The 21,044-nt window shown below is 46.4% G+C and overlaps 1 protein-coding gene across 1 annotated transcript in view; it reads left to right on the top strand.

Moving 5' to 3' along the window:
- IGDCC4 (immunoglobulin superfamily DCC subclass member 4) overlaps positions 1 to 21,044 on the top strand; it is a 468,431-nt gene that overhangs the window by 424,524 nt on the left and 22,863 nt on the right. Inside the window, exons 17-18 of the mRNA XM_069222840.1 lie at positions 457 to 562; positions 2,539 to 2,773. Coding sequence (XP_069078941.1) covers positions 457 to 562; positions 2,539 to 2,773 — 341 coding nt within the window. The remainder of the gene's footprint in view (positions 1 to 456; positions 563 to 2,538; positions 2,774 to 21,044) is intronic.

Here is a 21,044-nt window from a genome sequence, read left to right as displayed (position 1 = left end):
ATGAACTCTTAGCAATAAATTGCTTAGTCTCACCCAACCAGTGTATATCCCAAGTTATATCCCAGCAGATACTTCCTGGTCCAAAAAATCATTGGTATTTCCCCTGGAATGCTGTGGTGATGTTTGAAATCATTCCAGTTGTCCTTTTTTTTAACCTACCTCAGGTGCATTTCCACTTTTAATAAATAGCAGTTTCTTGATGTGTCTTGTGTTATTACTTTACGTAGTAAGTGCAGCCAGTGACAATAGAGCGTTGTGCTGACTGCCATCAAACCAGGAAACTCAGTAGTGCGAGTGCCCCATCACAGGTGGCATCAAACAATGGGTCATAGGTTTCAATCCTGGCAAGGCTGACTTAGTCTGGGCCAGACTGCCAGGCAGTTCTTTGTGTACAGATCCGCCTGTCTCACTTGCCATTCTAACCGATCCGCTTGTCTTTTTCTCTCTACCCACTAGAAGTCCTCGACATTCATTCAGTGACTGGCATCATTGTGGGAGTCTGCCTCGGGCTGCTGTGCATCCTCTTTTGCATGTGCGCCAGCTTCCGCAACAGCAAGCACAGGTATGCAAGGGTGAAAGGATGATGTGGGGTGTGAAAGGATTGGAAATTTGATTATGAAATGTGAGGAGAGGAGGGGAGGAAATCACAAAGGGGCCACAACAGCTGTCTCCTCTGTGGCCTCGAGTGTTTCAACTCTATGGCCCTTGTACGGCATGGAGTCAAACCCTCAAAAGATGGTCAATTAATTCCTCAAACAGCAATCAGAGGTTGAGAGGCAGTGCACACTATATGCTGTAAACATGGCAAGAAGACAGCCATGCAGAGAATACTGCATTCAAGTCACTGGGCAAGAGTGCCAAATATTCGACAGGCCCTTGCACGGATCGTATACACACTAGGCAGGGTGTGTGATGGGCACAGCATACCACAAATTGGGCACACAACAGGTTGACTTTACAGCAGATGGCACATGCAGCTCATGGACCATGAAGTATTAGGGTGCATGGCGTCTGGTAAAGTATCAGCGTGGGGACAAGTTGGATTATTCAATCCACTGACAGCCCATACCATAGATATAAAGGGCTTTCGGTAAAGGAGGCATACAGCAGAATGTCTGAATTCCTGAGCCTCATTAAGTACATTAAATCTAAAAGTACATTTCAAATGCAGAGCTATTAAACATTGAGCATTGGTGGGACCAATTCCTTCCCTTCAGCGAGGTATGTAAAGGAATGCCCCCTTCTCCTGATCTCACTCGAAATAGCACTAAAAGATGCAAGTCTGATAGAGAACACATGCTGTACCACTTGTGCTCCACAGAAGGCAGCATCTCCCCAAAAAGAAATCTCTCAGGTCACATGAATCATCCGCCCCTGTTGCTCTCCTTTTTGAGCTGCATTTTCCCTCCTCTGCCCAGCCTCTGCTGCTTCCCTCTAACCGCACCCCTGTTGCCCATCCCCCAATGACCACGGTCTTTGTTTTTTTATGTTTTTTAATGTTTTGGGAGGGGCAGGCAGAAAATTACTGCTGGCCCTTCAGCATTCAAATACAGCATGTTTGTGCTTCTACTTTTTATGGTCTGGCTTCACAGGGCATCTGTCATGAAACCATTTTGTAAGAATCACTAGGAGAGGGGATTTGTCTCCGCCCACACGTTGAGAGCTAGGAGTACATGTTTTGATTGGTCAGAAGTTGTGTTTCTAAAAAAAAAGGTGCTTGCCCTCCATACAGCTGTGATCATCTTGTTTATCCAGTTGCTTGAACTTGAACTTTCAGGGGCAAACACATGCCATTGCAATGTTATTAAAGTGTCTAAGATAACGAGATAATTTATGATGTATTTCTTTGACAGCAGCACAGATGGGAGGAGCACAGTCATTAAATTACATGGCTTTTTAGGTCTGGCATGACAGGGTGTAGGACAGCAGGCTTTTTGCAGCCCCTCCCCCCCACACACACATCTTGCCGCCATTTGGACTACTAGCTGCTGTGTTTTGACTCTGACAGTGCACTGAAGCCTCCTAACAAGGCCCCCGCGTCGTCTCACTAAAATTGAAATGTATGAATTGGTTTCTCCAACTGGCAAGGATTTTAACCACCTTATAAGCCCCTAGTAAATGGTACCAGTGGCATGGGAGTTAAAGGAGTCACCAGGCCTGAATCACTATTTGTGCCACCCTGAGGGACCCACATAAACCTATGACAGAAGGCCTGCCATTGCAGACTGTAGGAACAGTGCAAACTGGTCCACTCGACTCTGTCCTCTACATGTGTGGCAAGGTCAAGGCACTGTTTTTAATATATGCCAGTCACTCCTAAGGTAGGACTCCTGACCCCAGGAGGCAGGGTGCATTATATTAAAAGTGTGCAAATATAAGTGCAAGCTTATGTGTCCCTCTAGTAGCCATTTCCACTAAAGAGTTTACACTTCAAACAACCACCTTCAAGTGCATTTCATAAACAAGCCTTTTTTTCTGTCTGTGTTGTGATGGACGGTGATCATCCTTGTTGAACATTTCTCTTTTTTTCTTCTCTAGAGAGAGCACAGTGGGCTTGGAACCCCAGGTATCTGGAACCCCATCCTACTGCCACAGGGGAAGGCAGAGTGTGGGGACTCAGGGCCCCAGTTCAAATTCACATGAGCTGGAATCTCTCATGCCTCCTCGGGTTGAGGAAGTGTGCCCGACACCAACAGAGATTACAGAGCTGTCTGATGGGCACCCACTGACCAGCATTGGCCATCCAGAAGATGGTGTGCTTGTTAAGCTAAAGGTACGTCTGCTTTTGATAAACTGTGGTATTAGTGACTTTGTCAGAATTCATTGAAAACCACTTCAGAGCTTGGTTCACCTTTATTAGATTGCAGGCCAAGTTTATATTTAAGAGTCTACAATAACACCACTCCTTTCACAACCTCCAACCATATTAACACCAGCATGAACATTTCCGGCACAAGCAACCTCTTATGAGGTCATGCTTATCATCATGCTTACACACACACACCATAGTAACATAGACTACCAAGCAAACTATGCAACTCTTCCATCATCACACCACCATCCACATTACAGTGCCCTCGCAACATTACAAGGCCACTTATGCCCATCACAGAAACTTCGACCAGTAATAATAATACTCAAACCACAACCACTAGCAACACCCACTCCACTGTCACTGCCACCCAGCACAGGCCACTCCATAAATTCTAACTGCCTGTGACCAAAAACAGCCAAAGGACAGTGTTTGTATTTTTTTTTTATTGACGCAGCACACACATTAGATAAAACTGCAACGGAGCTGGGAGATAGACTGTTTAGTCTAGTCCTGCAGCAGGAAAGAAGGTTCGGAGCGAGGCCACAGAAAGAAAACACTCATTACGAACCTTGATATTGGAATAATGACAGTCAACAATGTGAAAGTGAAGTCCAGCCCTGCACCCTAAGAGAGACATAACAAAGCTTATTCACTTTATCTCCCCTGTCTCTATCTCTTTTGATTCTTATAATAGGTGTACACAGTTGCAGCCTTAAGAATGAAATAAATGCATGAATTTGACCTTTAACAAAAATCTGAATCTCTTTCACATACAAATCGATGTGTTCCTACAGTAAATCGAACATGAAGGGTTACCAATCTATCGTAAGACCGATGAAGAATGGAGAGGGTGATTGTAGCTCTAGCAACCGTGTTGCCAGAGAACATATATCATCTTCAACCTTAGTGAAGTATACACAGTTCTGTCTCTGTGTCTCCAATAAGCAGCTGTTTGTGGTACAACTTTGTACATATCCTCATAAAACCAATGGCATATCAGAGGGCAAATTTAGGTAGACTATTAACGAATACTAAAGTTGTCTGCTCCATGGTGGTGAGCATCATCACCTACAATGGCGAAAATGGTTCCACTCTTCACCTTAGATCATTTGTTTCAATTTGTCCAGCTAGGGGAGGTGGTTCTCTACCCTGCCATTAATATCTCTTCTATTGTCAAGATTAGGGTTGGGGATATTTAACTGTGTTTTCCTCGGAAATAATAAACATTTTCATTTAATGTATTTAGTTAAACAACTATTTATACTTGATTAAAACTCTGTAACTCCTGCTCCCCCAAAATGACTATTTCCTTTGAAAATCCTTTCACTGTGCATCCTTTTTTAAAGATTGCAAAATATGACAATTCAAAACATGTATCTCTGGTTTCACTTTCCTGTCCCAACAAATCTTTCACTTAAAAACTAGTGATCTTTGCATTCACTTGATCCTGATTTGTGAACAGCAGATTGGGCAGTTTGGTTTCGTTATTAATAACAATCAAGATGTTTTCTTTAATTACATGTATGATGTTTGCTTTAGTAGCCCATCATGGAAATGTGATGCTACTATAGACATATCTGACAATTAATTAAACACGTTTCGTTTTGGCTACCCTTAACAAGCATGTTTGATTATTTAGGCACTGTCTTTGTTATGTCTAAGCATCTTCAAACATCTTCCTGTATTCAGCACTGTTCATCATACAAACAAATCATTATTCATACTGCATCAGTAAACGTGTGACAATAGGCAAACTGCAGAACTATCCAAGTACTACACTCCTCGCTGTGGGCACATGATTACACACCCGCATTGCTACACACCACCACATTCCTTATTCTGACTAGGCGTTTTAGATCATTACCATATACTCATTTGCTCATACACAAGTATTTGGACATATTACTGCACACAGCATTACTAACCACTAAATTGCTGCATCACAACACTGGCAGAAACACCACACACTGCTGCTGCTAGTTGGGCTGGTTGTACTGATGTGCACTATACATACAGTGCATCCTCTGTGCCTTGGGATCCCAGCGTGCTTATGATGAGTGTCCAATATTTGTACTCAAGGATGCAGAAGGATTGACGCTCTCTCTCCCACACCATTTCCCAGCATCACGATCCACTTCAACTGGCCTCGACTGTCCTCAGGGCCGGAAATGCCCCGTGTTTGATACGGTGCTGAAGTTGAAACTGAGCAAGCAATAACTTTCAGTTAAGCTTACTGAGTTGATTTCCCAGATTATTTAAAGAAGTAGCAAAGGAGTAGCAAAACCTACCTTAGCCCTATTTTTGTGGGATTCTTAAATAAAGTTATCCAAACATACCTTAGTGGATGCCTTAGTATGTGGCATACTTCACGTAATTTTGCCTAATCAAAAATACCACCTAAAAGAAGAGGGTGTACTGAATAGCAATGACAGGCACTCTGTACTCATTTTGCTGTAGTAATGGAGCCTAGAAGCTGTAAAACAAAGCAGCAGAGCATAACCGAGGTTCACAAATCCAGTACAAGAGGCAGAAAACCTAACCAAAAAGTAGCGAGATATAACAGCCACAGAGGGTGTGCTTAACAGTGACAACAATCAAGCAAAACAGTTGATAAAGTGTCGTCCCTTGTGAAGATATGAAATATACATGTCAATGGATGTAGTGGAGGCAGCTCCCGAGTGTGTCTTCTCTTTCTAACAAACATCTAGGAGGAAGAATAAGAAAGATGCTGAATGGCAAGAAAAGCAACTGTGTTACCTGAGGAAACAACATTTAGGACAAAAATGGATATACGGATGTAACAATAGAAAACTAGACAGTGTTTCAGCTTTCACACTGCCTAAAACTACTACAGATGAAATAAATGGTGTAATAAGAATTCTACCTGGGGCGTGGCTTCAGGCGTCAAGATATGGCGGTCGCACTCTGAAAGTGCTCCGGACCCCTCCACCATCCGCCAGCAGAAGCCCCGATATCCTGCACTTAAAATTGCATCCGCTGTGATCATGGCCCCCCTGTGACGAGGTAAATGGGTTGCGGCGATCGAAGTATCTGCAGGGCCCAGAGGACTGCAGAAGCGCCCAGCCGAGGGGTCGGGCCGGGTTGGGGAGCCCAGGCAGGGTCCGAGAGTGCAGCGTAGCACTTCAAGTGGGTGGCTTCTGGTGCACGCGAGGAAGCCAAAGGGACTGAGGAGGACCACCGCAGGGAGGAAATCGGCGAAGCAGAGGCCCGGGCCATATGCCCATCCGCCACACAGTAAGCAGGGACGCGACTGGGGCCTGGGCGGATCAGCAAGATAAGCCTGGGCTGCGGCAGACTCCTGCGACTGGCGCCTGACTCGGAGGGGCGACTGAGGGAGATCCTGAGGCCTGGAGGTAGCCGGACCCCCGGAGCCGAGGAGGGTCACCCGGTCAGGAGCCATTGCAGGCGAAGGACTCGGCCGGAAGTGAGAGGCAACAGCCAGAGACAGAGCATAACTGAGCAAGAAGGCTGAAAGGGCCAGAGTGCCCACAGTGTACGCTCCGATTGAAGGAAGGGGCCGGAACTGGGCCCACAGAGTACCCCCCCTCTTTGGGCCAGAGGTGCTGTGCGGTTGGACTCGTGGCCGGGCACGTGGGATGGGCTGGAGCAAGGACGCAAGCGAGGACCCAAGGGTGTGCACCGAGGTGATGGCACAAAAAGAAACCGCCCAAGAAGAATAAACTGGCCAGACCACCCAGATGAGGAAGTGTGAATGCAGTGAAGGTGCAGCCTGGGGTGAGACAGCAGGTCGTACCCCGCCCCGGTGCCACAGGCCAGGGGCACCCATGAGGGCCCAGCTAGCATGCTGATAGATCCTTACACACGACCAGCAGTAAACACGTGACCACGGGGAGTGGTGGGGACGGGGTCAACCAAAGAGACGGGGAAGATGGGAAGGGCCCCCACCTAGGGTGTTTGCCTGGGTTTTCTCCACCTCTCCTCCCTTCCCCATTTTCATTTATTGTCCCAGGGAGACCTCTTGGACTAGGGTACATCCTAGGACTGCACCAGGACTCAGCTCATACCCACCAGACAATAATTGGTATACCCCGCGTCGAGGTAAAAGGGGTAGGGAGGCATCTGTACCCAAGGACAAACTCAATAAACAACCACTGGTATCACAGCAGCCCACTGATCAGTATGCCACCCAGTTGAACCCCCAGGGGAATAGTGCATCGACACCTGGGACCCCAGCGGCGGAAGGGCTGGACACCATCCTCCAGGCGATTCAGTCCTCGCAACAAGCTGTTGAGAATAAAATCGGCGAAGTGCACAAAGATGTATGCTTACTTCGGCAAGATCTCCCAACAGCAGTAGGCCATATTGAAGAGGCAGAAGACTGCCTCTCAACAATTGAAGATGAAATAATTTACCTTAAATCCAAAATGGCTCGGCTGCTGAAACGCACAGGTGAACTCCACCACAGAGCTGAAGACGCAGAAAACCGCTCCCGGCACAATAATTTGCGCTTTGTAGGATTCCCTGAAGACATGGAGAAGAACCAGGCCGCTGAGTTCTTGAAGAAGTGGCTCCTAACCTAGCTACCGGCACAAAAGCTGTCCCCATGGTTTGCGGTTGAGCGTGTTCACAGATCACTGGCACCCAATCCTCCGCTGGGAGGGCAAAGGAGGCCAATAATTGCCAGGTGTCTACGCTTCTAGGACCGAAATGCCGTCCTCAGGGAAGCGAGAATGCAGACTGACCTCCGGTGGGAGAACCACAAAATCCCTATATTTCCGGATTACACGCGGGAGGAGCAGAACAAGCGCGTTGTTATGAATCGGTCACTCAGAAACTCAGAGCGATGCAACTGTCATATATGCTGGTGTTCCCTGCATGCCTCAAGGTCCTCTTCAACCGGAAATCCTTTTTTTTCGACACACCAGAAACTGCCTGGGACTAGCTCACTAAAGAGCACCAAGTTGCCAGAAGAGGACCTCCCCCTCACCCGGGAGGTTCTCTGACGTTCAGATGCAATGACACAATGGGTCTGAGGCATAAGCAAGAACGCACATGGTCCCGCCGCAGGAAACGTGAGGAGACCAGGATATCCGAGACTGGCCCTGTGAGACCCTTGGCTCAGTCGGAGCTAGCCGTGACCGCTCGATTGGTGACAGGACTTGGTGTCTCAAGTAGATGACTGCCTTAGCCAAACTCCCTCTCTACTATGATGTACAAAACAAACGTTGCTCCTTGTGAGCCTTGAGGAACTCAGAGGGAGATTTCATGGCCAGCAAGAGAAGCGGGATAGGGGCCTTATTGCAGAACTCAAACTATATGGAGGGGTCCACCACTTCACACCTACGACAGACACTTTGGTTTGGGGGTTTTAGTTGTGTTTTTGGGTGACAGATGCTTCGGGATGGAAGCATGGGTTGGGGGCCAGTTGGGGGGGGTTTGGGGAAGTAAGCTTTAAAGTCATGTTACGGTTGTGTTTCATATGTATTAACACTTTTCTTTCAGTTGGTCACAATTGACACACACAAAGTCCTAAATGCATTCAAACACTGTTCCCCCGCACACTTAGGTGCTCCTTAAAAAGGTCCTTTCCTGGAATGTCAGTGGACTCCTAGACTAGATTAAGCGTTCTGCGTTTTTTTTCACCGTTCGTCGCTTTGCCCCCTCTATAGTATTTCTCCAGGAAACACACTTACTGGGCACTTGTTGCCATATGCTCTTGCGAGGTGGCTACAACAGGGTATATACCACGCGGGCTGCTCTGGATGCTCTAGAGGAGTGGCGATCCTATTGCACTGTTCGTTACCCCTAGTGATCAACGCAACTAAGCTAGACCCGCAAGGCTGATATTTCACCATGTGTGGCACAATAAGCGGCCAGTCGGTTAATCTCCTGAGTGTGTACGCCCAGTCCCGGTGCACTCAAATGATTCCTGGAGACCCTCCAGGAGGTTATAGTGCAACTCCCCCCGGGCTTGACACTCCCAGGGGGTGACTTTAATGCTGTCATGAACCCAGAGGCTGACGCCACTGGTACGCCATCAGTGAGTCGGCACACCCAAGCCAAGCAACTACACCGATGGGAGGATGGGATGGGTTGGCACCCCAGAACGTGGCAGTACACACATATCGGTGGTGCATCACACGCACGCGAGAATAGACCTCCTTTTCCTGCCAGCTCCAGATGTCCTTCGGGTCACAAGCACAGAGATACTCCAGTACGGGATCTCTGATCATGCACCACTTCTTGTGCAGATAGACGACCCTGGCAGGGCCCAACACCCCCCTGCGGCGGCTGAACACTTGGTACCTTCAGACACCGCCTATGTCCAAAGCCTGAGAAAGGAACTCACCCACTACTTCACACACAATATTTGTTCCGTGCAATCATCGGGCACAATATGGGCCACCTGCAAGTCCACCCTCCGAGGGCATGCCAGACATCTTCTCCAGGTGCAAGAGCGCGTGAGGAACCAGCAAGTAACGAACCTCAAGGCACTACATCTGGAAATGCAACTCTCCCCCACCAATCATGCGTCCGCTATTAGGCAGTTGGGACTAATTAGGGAGGAAATCCGCCATTTTAACCTTGAATTTTGAAGCACATGTGGCATGCCTTGACAGCTCGAGTATATGGGTGGGGTGACAAAAATGGTAAGCTACTGCACTGGCTGGCGCCCCGACCCCTAGCTGGTAGAACTGTCCCCGACATCATTGACGACTTGGGCATCTCTTGCATGACGACTTGGGCATCTCTTGCAAGACAACCCAATCTAACACCCAGGGCTTTGCCGCCTACTACGCAGGCTTTATACAGAACGTCCGCGACCCCAATCAGAACAGGAGGCCCCACTGTTGTGCAATGTGTCCGTCCCCAGCATCTCGACCGCAGGGAAAAAGGACCTTGCTGAACCCATAGCGCTGGAGGAAATTAGAGAGGCTATTTCAGAATTGGCCCCGGGTAAGACCCCAGGCCTGGATGGGTTTTCGGCAGAGCTCTATAGTCGGTCCAGTGACCTTTTAGCCCCACATTTGTTGACCCTGTATGCGGAAGCCGAGCACACAGGAAACATCCCCTCGGACCTCTATCAGGCCACTATTATAGTGATTCCAAAGTCCCATCCACCCTCAATATCCTACTCTGCTTACCACCCATTTCGCTCCTTAAGAGCAAAATAAAAATTCTCTCCACAATACTGGCTACTAAATTGAAGAGGGTGCTACCCTCCCTAATCCACCCAGATTAATGTGGATTTATGCCTACCAAAAACACCCAGCACTACCTTCGGCGGCCTCATACAGCATTGGCCGACTGTCCTTCTTTCCCCCCACACCTTGCGCTGCTCCTCATAGACTTTGAAAAAGCATTTGTTACGGTTGACTGGTCGTATCTCTCACAGGTGCTCATAAAAGCAGGGATTGGTCCTAGATATGGGGGGCTGGTGCGGCTCCTTTATTCCAACCCAACTGCCCGCATACAGGTAAACAGGGTAGTTTCAGCCCCCTTCCCTATCCACCGGGGGACCCACCAGGGATGGCCATTATCCCTGCATCTTTTCACCCTAGCGATCGAACTGCTGGCAAGAATCATAAGGGAAGACCCACTAACCAGCGGATGGGCTTGTCCCACCGGATGTGAGGACTGCATCGTCCTGTACACCGACGATGTACTCCTTTATCTGTCCAACCCAGCCAGTAGTGGACCCAGGTGTCTGCAACTACTGAAACTATTCTCTGAGGCCTCAAGCCTGACGCTTAACCCCGGCAAATCCGTACTGGTCCAGTTTCATCCTGCAAGGGTCTGCCATGATTGGCAGGACAACATACCTATTTGACATAAAATTTCCAATACCTGGGTATTACTGTGGTCCTTTTGCCTGAGTTAGCATGGTCACTTAACATCCCACCGCTCACCCAGAAGATTAGGGATGACCTCAAAAGATGGCAGATCCTACCCCTTAATGTCCCGGGAAGAATAGCGCTGTATAAGGTGATGATCCTACCCCATTTCCTTGATCTTATCCAGAACTTTCACTATCAGCTCTTCAAGCGATGGTTTAAAGAAATGGATGCAGTGACACAGCAATTTCTGTGGCATGTCTCACGACTCGCACTCCACACCTTTCAGCTCGACGTACACAAAGGGGGGCTTGGAATGTCCACCTTATATCTCTATTATCTTTCTACACAACTGCTGGTACTTAATGATTGGCTGGGAGGCTGGTGGTCAGTCCTAGCGTACCAGCTCCTGACAATGGGCTTCCCCGAGTTCCTTGAGTGGTTATACGGTGCCCCACTCCCACGAGAGATTCCTGAAGTGACGAGAATGGTACTTACAGGGTGGAGAGCAGCGCAACTGGAAACAGGGTGGTGGGCATGTCTCACCCAGCAAACTCCATTGTGGGGGGGAATGTGGCTACGTGAAGTCTCCGCCTTGGAGGGGTTCCATACATGGGATAACATAGGCATTTTACTTCTAGGGGACGTCTGGGTGGGTTCCCATATGCTGTCCTTCCTGGAAATCCAGCAGCAGTACTCACTCTCCAAGACCCTGTTTCATAAATACTTGCAGCTCCGACATGCACCATGTGCCAACATCCAGGCTGGTACAGTCCTCTCTAAGTTTAGTCCAGCAGAGACGAAGGTCCTAATGAGTGACTTGGGCAGGGGTGGCGTGTCCCAGGTATACCATACCTTGACCACCAACACGGCAAAGCCGCTCACGAGTCTCAGAGAATGATGGGAGGGTTGGCTGGGTCAGATGGAAGAAGAGGACTGTCAGGATGCCTTAATGGCACAAAGGAGCTTGACTATAACTAAACACCTCTGATTGGTATAAGAATATTACCTACACACTTACCCCCGACAAAATGCAAAGAGCGGGTCTCTGACCTCATACTGACTGCCCTCCTTTCTCAGGACCCAATGCAGACTTTTACCACATGGTGTGGGCTTGTCCACGCATAGCAGCCTATTGGCGAGCTGTGACCTCTGAACTCTCCAGAGTACTGGCGGTAGAGGTAGAGATGGCCCCGTTGCCAATCCTTTTGGGTGCACTCGAGGGAGTGGGTAACAGCGGGGCACACCGTACCTTCCTGGGGATAACATGCCTGGTGGCCAAGCCTGATATAGCTGCCAGCTGGAACTCAGAGTGACCTGTTGTTATTACATTGTGTCAGCAATAAAATAAAAAAAAGAAGAGTCCTACCTATGAATTTCTTTAAACAGTATAGGGGCCAGTTTAACAATTGGTGATCGGCACCTAGTTGGCAGTCTCATGTTAAATGATGTAATTAACCTTCAAAAGATGTTATTTATTTAGTAATGTCTATTTAGTTATTTTTTTGTAGCACATGCTAGACATAAGAGCATCACAGCACTTTGTGTGTCATAAGCCGGGTGGAGTAATAGTGGGTATATAGATCATACACAAAATGTACAAATAAACAATTATATAGAAGATACACTGGGGGAATAAGCAATAATCAGGACAGAGACATAAATTCATGGTGTAAAGGAAAACCTCAGATTTGCAGAAAGTAGAGTAAATACCCTAGCATGCGTTATCCCATGCAATGGAAACAATGCTGTAAATTTTCTACCAGTTTGTTCACCTGAGCACCACTAGGTCCCAAAAGATTCTTATCACCTGCAGAGTCCCTCAGGGTCCTTACTATCTTCTATCATTTTAAAGCTCTTAATTGGAGGCACTTGGTGCTCTACTCTCTGATAACAGAATCAAGATTCACTAATATGCCAGTGATGGACAACTTTACTTGAAAGCATCCTCTGCCTCAGATGTCCAATGCCTGACACTGCCTGCACATCACCCAAACTGGATATCCAGCACCTACCGTAAGCTTAAACCAACCAAGACAGAATTCCTGTTATTTTCCAAGGAGAACAAACAAGAAATAGTACAAACCTAGCTTAATGAAATGAACCTTGATGCCTTCAAACGCTAACTATCACTGAGTAGCGGTCACTAGGAGGCACCCTGGAAACCAACCTAGCGCCCTCAAGGCACACATTGCCAAAAAAGTGAAGAAGACCTGATAACATATCTGTTTGAAAAAGAACAGTGAAACCATTTATTGTTGAAAGGGAATTCAGAACTGCCATTGAAGTGCTGTTACACTTACATCCTGATGGTGGTAATGCCCTGCTCCATGACCTTCCAGGCTCCACACAGGCACTCCTTAAGGGGTGCTCTGTATGCTGCAGCATGCTCATGCAGGACCTGAGAAAATATGATCACATCACCTCCAACCTCATGGAAATAAATTGGCTCCCCTTGCCAGCCCCCACCATCTTCAGAATCAACTGCATTATACATAAAGCCATCATAGACTCACCCCTGCTTATTTTGTAGTCAAGCATCTGCAGCCACAACACTTATCAGACTGCAGTGTAAAAAAGAAACTAGGCAGCAGGCCTTTTCTGTCTGTGCAGCCAGGATCCGGAACAAAATACCTGTATCCATTGCAACCATCCCAAAGCTGCTCCAATTTTGGAAAGAGTTGAAGACTTATAATGCAATAAACATCCAAAACCCAGCTATGTCTTGTCACTTGTTGACTTTATTCTTGTCTTTGACTCTGGACAGGGCTCCACTTCATTTTGACTAAGTTCACTCAACAGAAATAACATATACATACATACATTCAAACAAGTCTTATCCAAATCAAATTAAAGTCAAATCAGGTACTCTTATTGAACCTATGTTATGTGACAATCAAGAACAAGGTAATCCAATAAGTGTTGTGCTCAATAACAGACAGCAATCCATTGGACAATGTGGAAGAAAATCGAAGGTATTAGTGGCACGGGTGGGTGCGGAGGACAAAATATTTGGTGCACATTTAGAGAAGGTCTAATTCAGTGTCTGGATTTTGTTGAATGCAGGGGCCTCAACAAGAGGAGTGTCAGCACTGTATGATCCCCAAATAAATATTTAGCAAGCCTATTCCTAATTGAATATGGGTGTTTGCATAATGAGTGTGATGTGATTTAAGAAAACATGTATTTTTGAAATAGTTATCCTATTTTTTATGCTGTTTCTAGTATTGTTTTTAGAGAAAGCAATATCTCTAACAGTTTGGTATGGGTAGCAAATCCTGTTACATTTTCTTAATACAGTCTTTGTCGTGTGTCTTTAAGATATACTTCTCAAATTAATGACAAGCATTTTTTAACTTTAGTTCACTAATGGAGGGCTAATTGAGTTTGATTAATTAATGGTTGCCTGGCAAGTCGAGTATTGGTTACTGGTGTGTTTCCTATTGCAATTTCAATTTCATTGGGTGTAGTAATTTCTCCTTTCTTGAGTAGTCATGAGTGATGCCTGCAAGGGATGTCTGCTGGCACACTTGCATTTGTGATGGGTTGTGCATTGGAACTGATTGTTCGGTGGCATGTGTAGCTGCAGATACACATGCTGTGCATAGTCCGCCGTCTGGTGTTGGGTCGGAGTGTTACAAGTTGTTTTTCTTCGAAGAAGTCTTTTAGAGTCACGAGACCGAGGGACTCCTCCCACTTCGGTTCCATTGCGCATGGGCGTCGACTCCATCTTAGATTGTTTTTTTTCCGCCATCGGGTTCGGACGTGTTCCTTTTCGCTCCGTGTTTCAGGTCGGAAAGTTAGTCAGAATCAACGGAAAATTTGTCGGTATTGTTTCGTTCGGTATCGGGATAGTTAGGGCAAATCGACACCGAGCCTTAAAGAGCTCCGGTAGCCCTTCGGGGTATTTTCGATCCCCCGTCGGGGCCTGGTCGGCCCGACCGCGTGCAACATCGAGACTGATGGAACGGACCCCGTTCCGATTCTGTCCTAAATGCCACAGTAAATATCCTTATACAGACCAACATTTGGTCTGTAACTTGTGCCTGTCCCCCGAGCACAAGGAAGAGTCGTGTGAGGCCTGTCGCGCGTTTCGGTCGAGAAAAACGCTCAGGGACCGAAGAGCCAGGAGGTTGCAGATGGCTTCCACGCCGACAGGACAACAAGAATTCGAGGAGGAGGAAGAAGAAGAAATTTTCTCCATCCGCGAATCGGATTCCGAAGAATTCGACGTCGACGAGCAACCAACCGTGAGTAAGACGTCGAAAGAAAGATCACACGACAAAACACACAAAGCCCAGGGGACGCCACTGCCAACAGGCTATGGCATAACCCATAAAGTAGGTGACCGTCCATCGGCACCGAAAAAGGGCGAGCTGGTGCCGAAGTCGTCCGACTCAGGTCGAGACACAGGCACGCAACACTCTCGGGACCGAGAGAGTAGTGCAGAAAAGGCTTGACACCGAGACAGCGGCACCGAAGCTGCTCGGCACAGAGACAGCTGCACCGAAGCTGCTCGGCACAGAGACAGCGGCACCGAAGCTGCTCGGCACAGAGACAGCGCACCGAAGCTGCTCGGCACAGAGATAGCGGCACCGAAGATGGTCGGCACCGAGAGGCCAAGACACCGAAAAAGAGAAAGATCTCGTCGGAGCCGAAAACCACTAAAGACACGGTTTTGGTGCCAAAACACCCGGCAACCGAACCAAAAACCAGTTCCTACTCAGAGGAACAATCACTGTCCTCCCAACCAAAAAGACATAGATTTGAGGAGGAATTGCAAACTACAGAGGTAGATCATACGCAAAAGCGGATCTTTATCCAAAGGGGTACAGGGAAAATCAGCACTCTTCCCCCAATCAGAAGGAAAAGGAAGCTTGACTTCCAGCAACAAGACAAGCCACCACAAGCAAAGGTGGTAAAGAGGGTAACTCCACCACCCTCTCCACCACAGTCAACTCATGTATCACCGGCACAGACTCCACCACAATCACCCGCTCATACCACCATGACCCAGGATGATCAGGAAGCATGGGACCTCTATGATGCTCCAGTATCGGACAATAGTCCAGAGTCGTACCCAACTAAACCCTCACCACCTGAGGACACTACAGCATATGCACAGGTGGTAGCTAGGGCAGCCGAATTTCATAATGTATCTCTACACTCGGAGCCTATTGAGGATGACTTCCTCTTTAACACCCCGTCCTCCACCCACAGCCATTATCAAAGCCTTCCCATGCTCCCGGGAATGCTAAGGCACGCTAAACAGGTTTTCAAGGAGCCTGTTAAAAGCAGAGCAATAACTCCAAGGGTGGAGAAAAAATACAAGGCACCGCCCACAGACCCTGCTTTTATTACATCACAACTGACACCAGATTCAGTAGTCGTAGGAGCAGCTCGTAAAAGAGCCAACTCGCATACATCAGGCGACGCACCACCTCCGGACAAGGAGAGCCGCAAGTTTGATGCAGTTGGGAAAAGGGTTGCAGCACAAGCTGCAAATCAGTGGCACATCGCCAACTCGCAAGCACTCCTAGCGCGATACGACAGGGCCCATTGGGACGAGATGCAGCATCTCATCGAGCACCTCCCAAAAGAATTCCAGAAACGAGCGAAACAAGTGGTTGAAGAGGGGCAAAATATCTCCAACAACCAAATACGTTCTTCTATGGATGCAGCAGATACAGCTGCAAGAACAATAAATACTGCTGTGACAATAAGGAGGCACGCATGGCTGCGCACATCTGGCTTCAAACCTGAGATACAACAGGCGGTGCTCAATATGCCGTTCAATGAACAGCAATTGTTCGGCCCAGAAGTGGACACTGCAATTGAAAAATTAAAGAAGGATACTGACACAGCCAAAGCCATGGGCGCACTCTATTCCCCGCAGGGCAGAGGCACATTTGGCACATTTCGCAAAACAACTTTTAGAGGAGGGTTTCGAGGTCAAGCCACAGAAGCCAGCACCTCACAAACAAGACCACCCACCTATCAGGGACAATATCAAAGGGGTGGTTTTCGAGGCCAATACAGAGGGGGCCAATTCCCAAGAAACCGGGGAAAATTTCAAGGTCCCAAAACCCCTCAAAATAAACAGTGACTCACAGGTCACACAACCCCTTCACACAACACCAGTGGGGGGAAGACTAAGCCAGTTCCACAAATCATGGGAAGAAATAACAACAGACACTTGGGTCTTAGCAATTATCCAACATGGTTATTGCATAGAATTTCTCCAACTCCCTCCAAACGTCCCACCAAAAACACACAATATGTCAAAACAGCATATAGACCTTCTAGGACTAGAAGTTCAAGCATTACTGCAAAAAGACGCAATAGAATTAGTACCAAAAACACAAAAGAACACAGGAGTTTACTCACTGTACTTTCTAATACCGAAAAAGGACAAAAGTCTGAGACCAATATTAGATCTCAGAACACTAAACACCTACATCAAATCAGACCACTTTCACATGGTCACGTTACAAGACGTAATACCACTACTGAAACAGCAAGACTACATGACAACGTTAGATCTAAAAGACGCGTATTTCCATATACCGATACATCCCTCGCACAGGAAATACCTAAGGTTCGTATTCAAAGGAATACATTACCAATTCAAAGTGTTGCCATTCGGAATAACAACAGCACCAAGAGTCTTTACAAAATGTCTAGCAGTAGTAGCTGCACATATCAGGAGGCAGCAAATACACGTGTTCCCGTACCTAGACGATTGGTTAATCAAGACCAACTCACTAACAAAGTGTTCACACCACACAAATTATGTTATACAAACCCTTTACAAACTGGGTTTCTCCATCAACAATGCAAAGTCACACCTTTTGCCGTGTCAAACACAGCAATACTTAGGAGCGACAATCAACACAACAAAAGGGATAGCCACTCCAAGTCCACAAAGGGTTCAAAATTTTCACAAGGTGATACAAGCTATGTATCCAACACAAAAGATACACGCAAAGATGGTATTAAAACTCCTAGGCATGATGTCCTCATGCATAGCCATTGTTCCAAACGCAAGATTGCACATGCGGCCCTTACAACAGTGCCTAGCATCACAATGGTCACAGGCACAGGGTCAACTTCTAGATCTGGTGTTGATAGACCGCCAAACATACATCTCGCTTCTATGGTGGAACAGTACAAATTTAAACAAAGGGCAGCCTTTCCAAGACCCAGTGCCACAATACGTGATAACAACAGATGCTTCCATGACAGGGTGGGGAGCACACCTCAATCAACACAGCATCCAAGGACAATGGGACGTACATCAAAGAAAGTTTCATATAAATCACCTAGAATTATTAGCAGTATTTCTAGCGCTGAAAGCATTCCAACCAATGATAACCCACAAATACATTCTTGTCAAAACAGACAACATGACGACAATGTATTATTTAAACAAACAGGGGGGAACACACTCGACACAGTTGTGTCTCCTAACACAAAAAATATGGCATTGGGGAATTCACAACCACATTCGCCTTATAGCACAGTTTATTCCAGGGATCCAGAACCAGCTGGCAGACAATCTCTCTCGGGATCACCAACAAATCCACGAATGGGAAATTCACCCCCAAATCCTAAACACTTACTTCCAAATTTGGGGAACACCTCAAATAGATCTATTTGCAACAAAAGAAAACGCAAAATGCCAAAACTTCGCATCCAGGTACCCACACCGGTAATCTCAAGGCAATGCTCTATGGATGAATTGGTCAGGGATATTTGCGTACGCTTTTCCCCCTCTCCCTCTCCTTCCATATCTAGTAAACAGATTGAGTCAAAACAAACTCAAACTCATACTAATAGCACCAACATGGGCAAGACAACCTTGGTATACCACACTACTAGACCTGTCAGTAGTACCTCATGTCAAACTACCCAACAGGCCAGATCTGTTAACACAACACAAACAACAGATCAGGCATCCAAACCCAGCATCGCTGAATCTAGCAATTTGGCTCCTGAAATCCTAGAATTTGGACACTTAAACCTCACACAAGAGTGTATGGAGGTCATAAAACAAGCTAGAAGACCATCCACTAGACACTGCTATGCAAGTAAATGGAAAAGATTTGTTTGTTACTGCCATAATAATCAAGTCCAACCATTGCATGCATCTCCAAAAGATGTAGTAGGATATTTACTACATTTACAAAAATCAAATCTAGCTTTCTCTTCCATAAAAATACATCTCGCAGCAATATCTGCTTACCTGCAGATTACTCATTCAACTTCCCTATTTAGAATACCTGTCATTAAAGCGTTTATGGAGGGCCTAAAGAGAATTATACCACCAAGGACACTACCTGTTCCTTCATGGAACCTCAACATTGTCTTAACAAGGCTCATGGGTCCACCTTTCGAACCCATGCATTCTTGTGAAATGCAATACTTAACGTGGAAAGTTGCATTTCTCATTGCCATCACATCTCTAAGAAGAGTAAGTGAAATACAGGCGTTTACCATCCAAGAACCATTTATTCAAATACACAAAAATAAGGTAGTTCTAAGAACAAATCCAAAATTCTTACCAAAGGTTTTCTCACCGTTCCACTTAAACCAAACAGTGGAATTACCAGTGTTCTTCCCACAGCCAGATTCAATAGCTGAAAGAGCACTACATACCTTAGACATCAAAAGAGCGCTAATGTACTACATTGACAGGACAAAAGAAATTAGGAAGACAAAACAACTATTTATTGCCTTCCAAAAACCTCATACAGGAAATCCAATTTCAAAACAAGGTATCGCCAGATGGATAGTAAAGTGTATCCAAACCTGCTATCTTAAAGCAAAGAGAGAACTGCCTATTACACCAAAGGCACACTCAACCAGAAAGAAAGGTGCGACTATGGCCTTTCTAGGAGATATTCCAATGACCGAAATATGTAAGGCAGCAACATGGTCTACGCCTCATACATTTACTAAACACTACTGTGTAGATGTGTTATCTGCACAACAGGCCACAGTAGGTCAAACCGTACTAAGAACTTTATTTCAAACTACTTCCACTCCTACAGGCTGAACCACCGCTTTTGGGGAGATAACTGCTTACTAGTCTATGCACGGCATGTGTATCTGCAGCTACACATGCCACCGAACGGAAAATGTCACTTACCCAGTGTACATCTGTTCGTGGCATTAGTCGCTGCAGATTCACATGCGCCCACCCTCCTCCCCGGGAGCCTGTAGCCGTTTAGAAGTAGATCTTGAACATTTGTACATTTGTAAATATATATCATTAAACCTTCATTTTATACATACGTATTTATTCCATTGCATGGGCACTATTATTAGCATACACAACTCCTACCTCACCCTCTGCGGGGAAAACAATCTAAGATGGAGTCGACGCCCATGCACAATGGAACCGAAGTGGGAGGAGTCCCTCGGTCTCGTGACTCGAAAAGACTTCTTCGAAGAAAAACAACTTGTAACACTCCGACCCAACACCAGACGGCGGACTATGCAAAGATGCTTCAATGACAGGGTGGGGAGCACACCTCAATCAACACAGCATCCAAGGACAATGGGACGTACATCAAAGAAAGTTTCATATAAATCACCTAGAACTGTTAGCAGTATTTCTAGCGCTGAAAGCATTCCAACCAATGATAACCCACAAATACATTCTTGTCAAAACAGACAACATGACGACAATGTATTATTTAAACAAACAGGGGGGAACACACTCGACACAGTTGTGTCTACTAACACAAAAAATATGGCATTGGGCAATTCACAACCACATTCGCCTAATAGCACAGTTTATTCCAGGGATCCAGAACCAGCTAGCAGACAATCTCTCTCGGGATCACCAACAGGTCCACGAATGGGAAATTCACCCCCAAATCCTAAACACTTACTTCCAAATTTGGGGAACACCTCAAATAGATCTATTTGCAACAAAAGAAAACGCAAAATGCCAAAACTTCGCATCCAGGTACCCACACCGGCAATCTCAAGGCAATGCTCTATGGATGAATTGGTCAGGGATATTTGCGTACGCTTTTCCCCCTCTCCCTCTCCTTCCATATCTAGTAAACAGATTGAGTCAAAACAAACTCAAACTCAAACTCATACTAATAGCACCAACATGGGCAAGACAACCTTGGTATACCACACTACTAGACCTGTCAGTAGTACCTCATGTCAAACTACCCAACAGGCCAGATCTGTTAACACAACACAAACAACAGATCAGGCATCCAAACCCAGCATCGCTGAATCTAGCAATTTGGCTCCTGAAATCCTAGAATTTGGACACTTAAACCTCACACAAGAGTGTATGGAGGTCATGAAACAAGCTAGAAGACCATCCACTAGACACTGCTATGCAAGTAAATGGAAAAGATTTGTTTGTTACTGTCATAATAATC

Source organism: Pleurodeles waltl, chromosome 3_1, assembly GCF_031143425.1.
Source record: "Pleurodeles waltl isolate 20211129_DDA chromosome 3_1, aPleWal1.hap1.20221129, whole genome shotgun sequence".
NCBI lineage: Eukaryota > Metazoa > Chordata > Amphibia > Caudata > Salamandridae > Pleurodeles > Pleurodeles waltl.
Note: the sequence above shows the minus strand (reverse complement) of the source record. Positions and strands in the feature narration are given on the sequence as shown.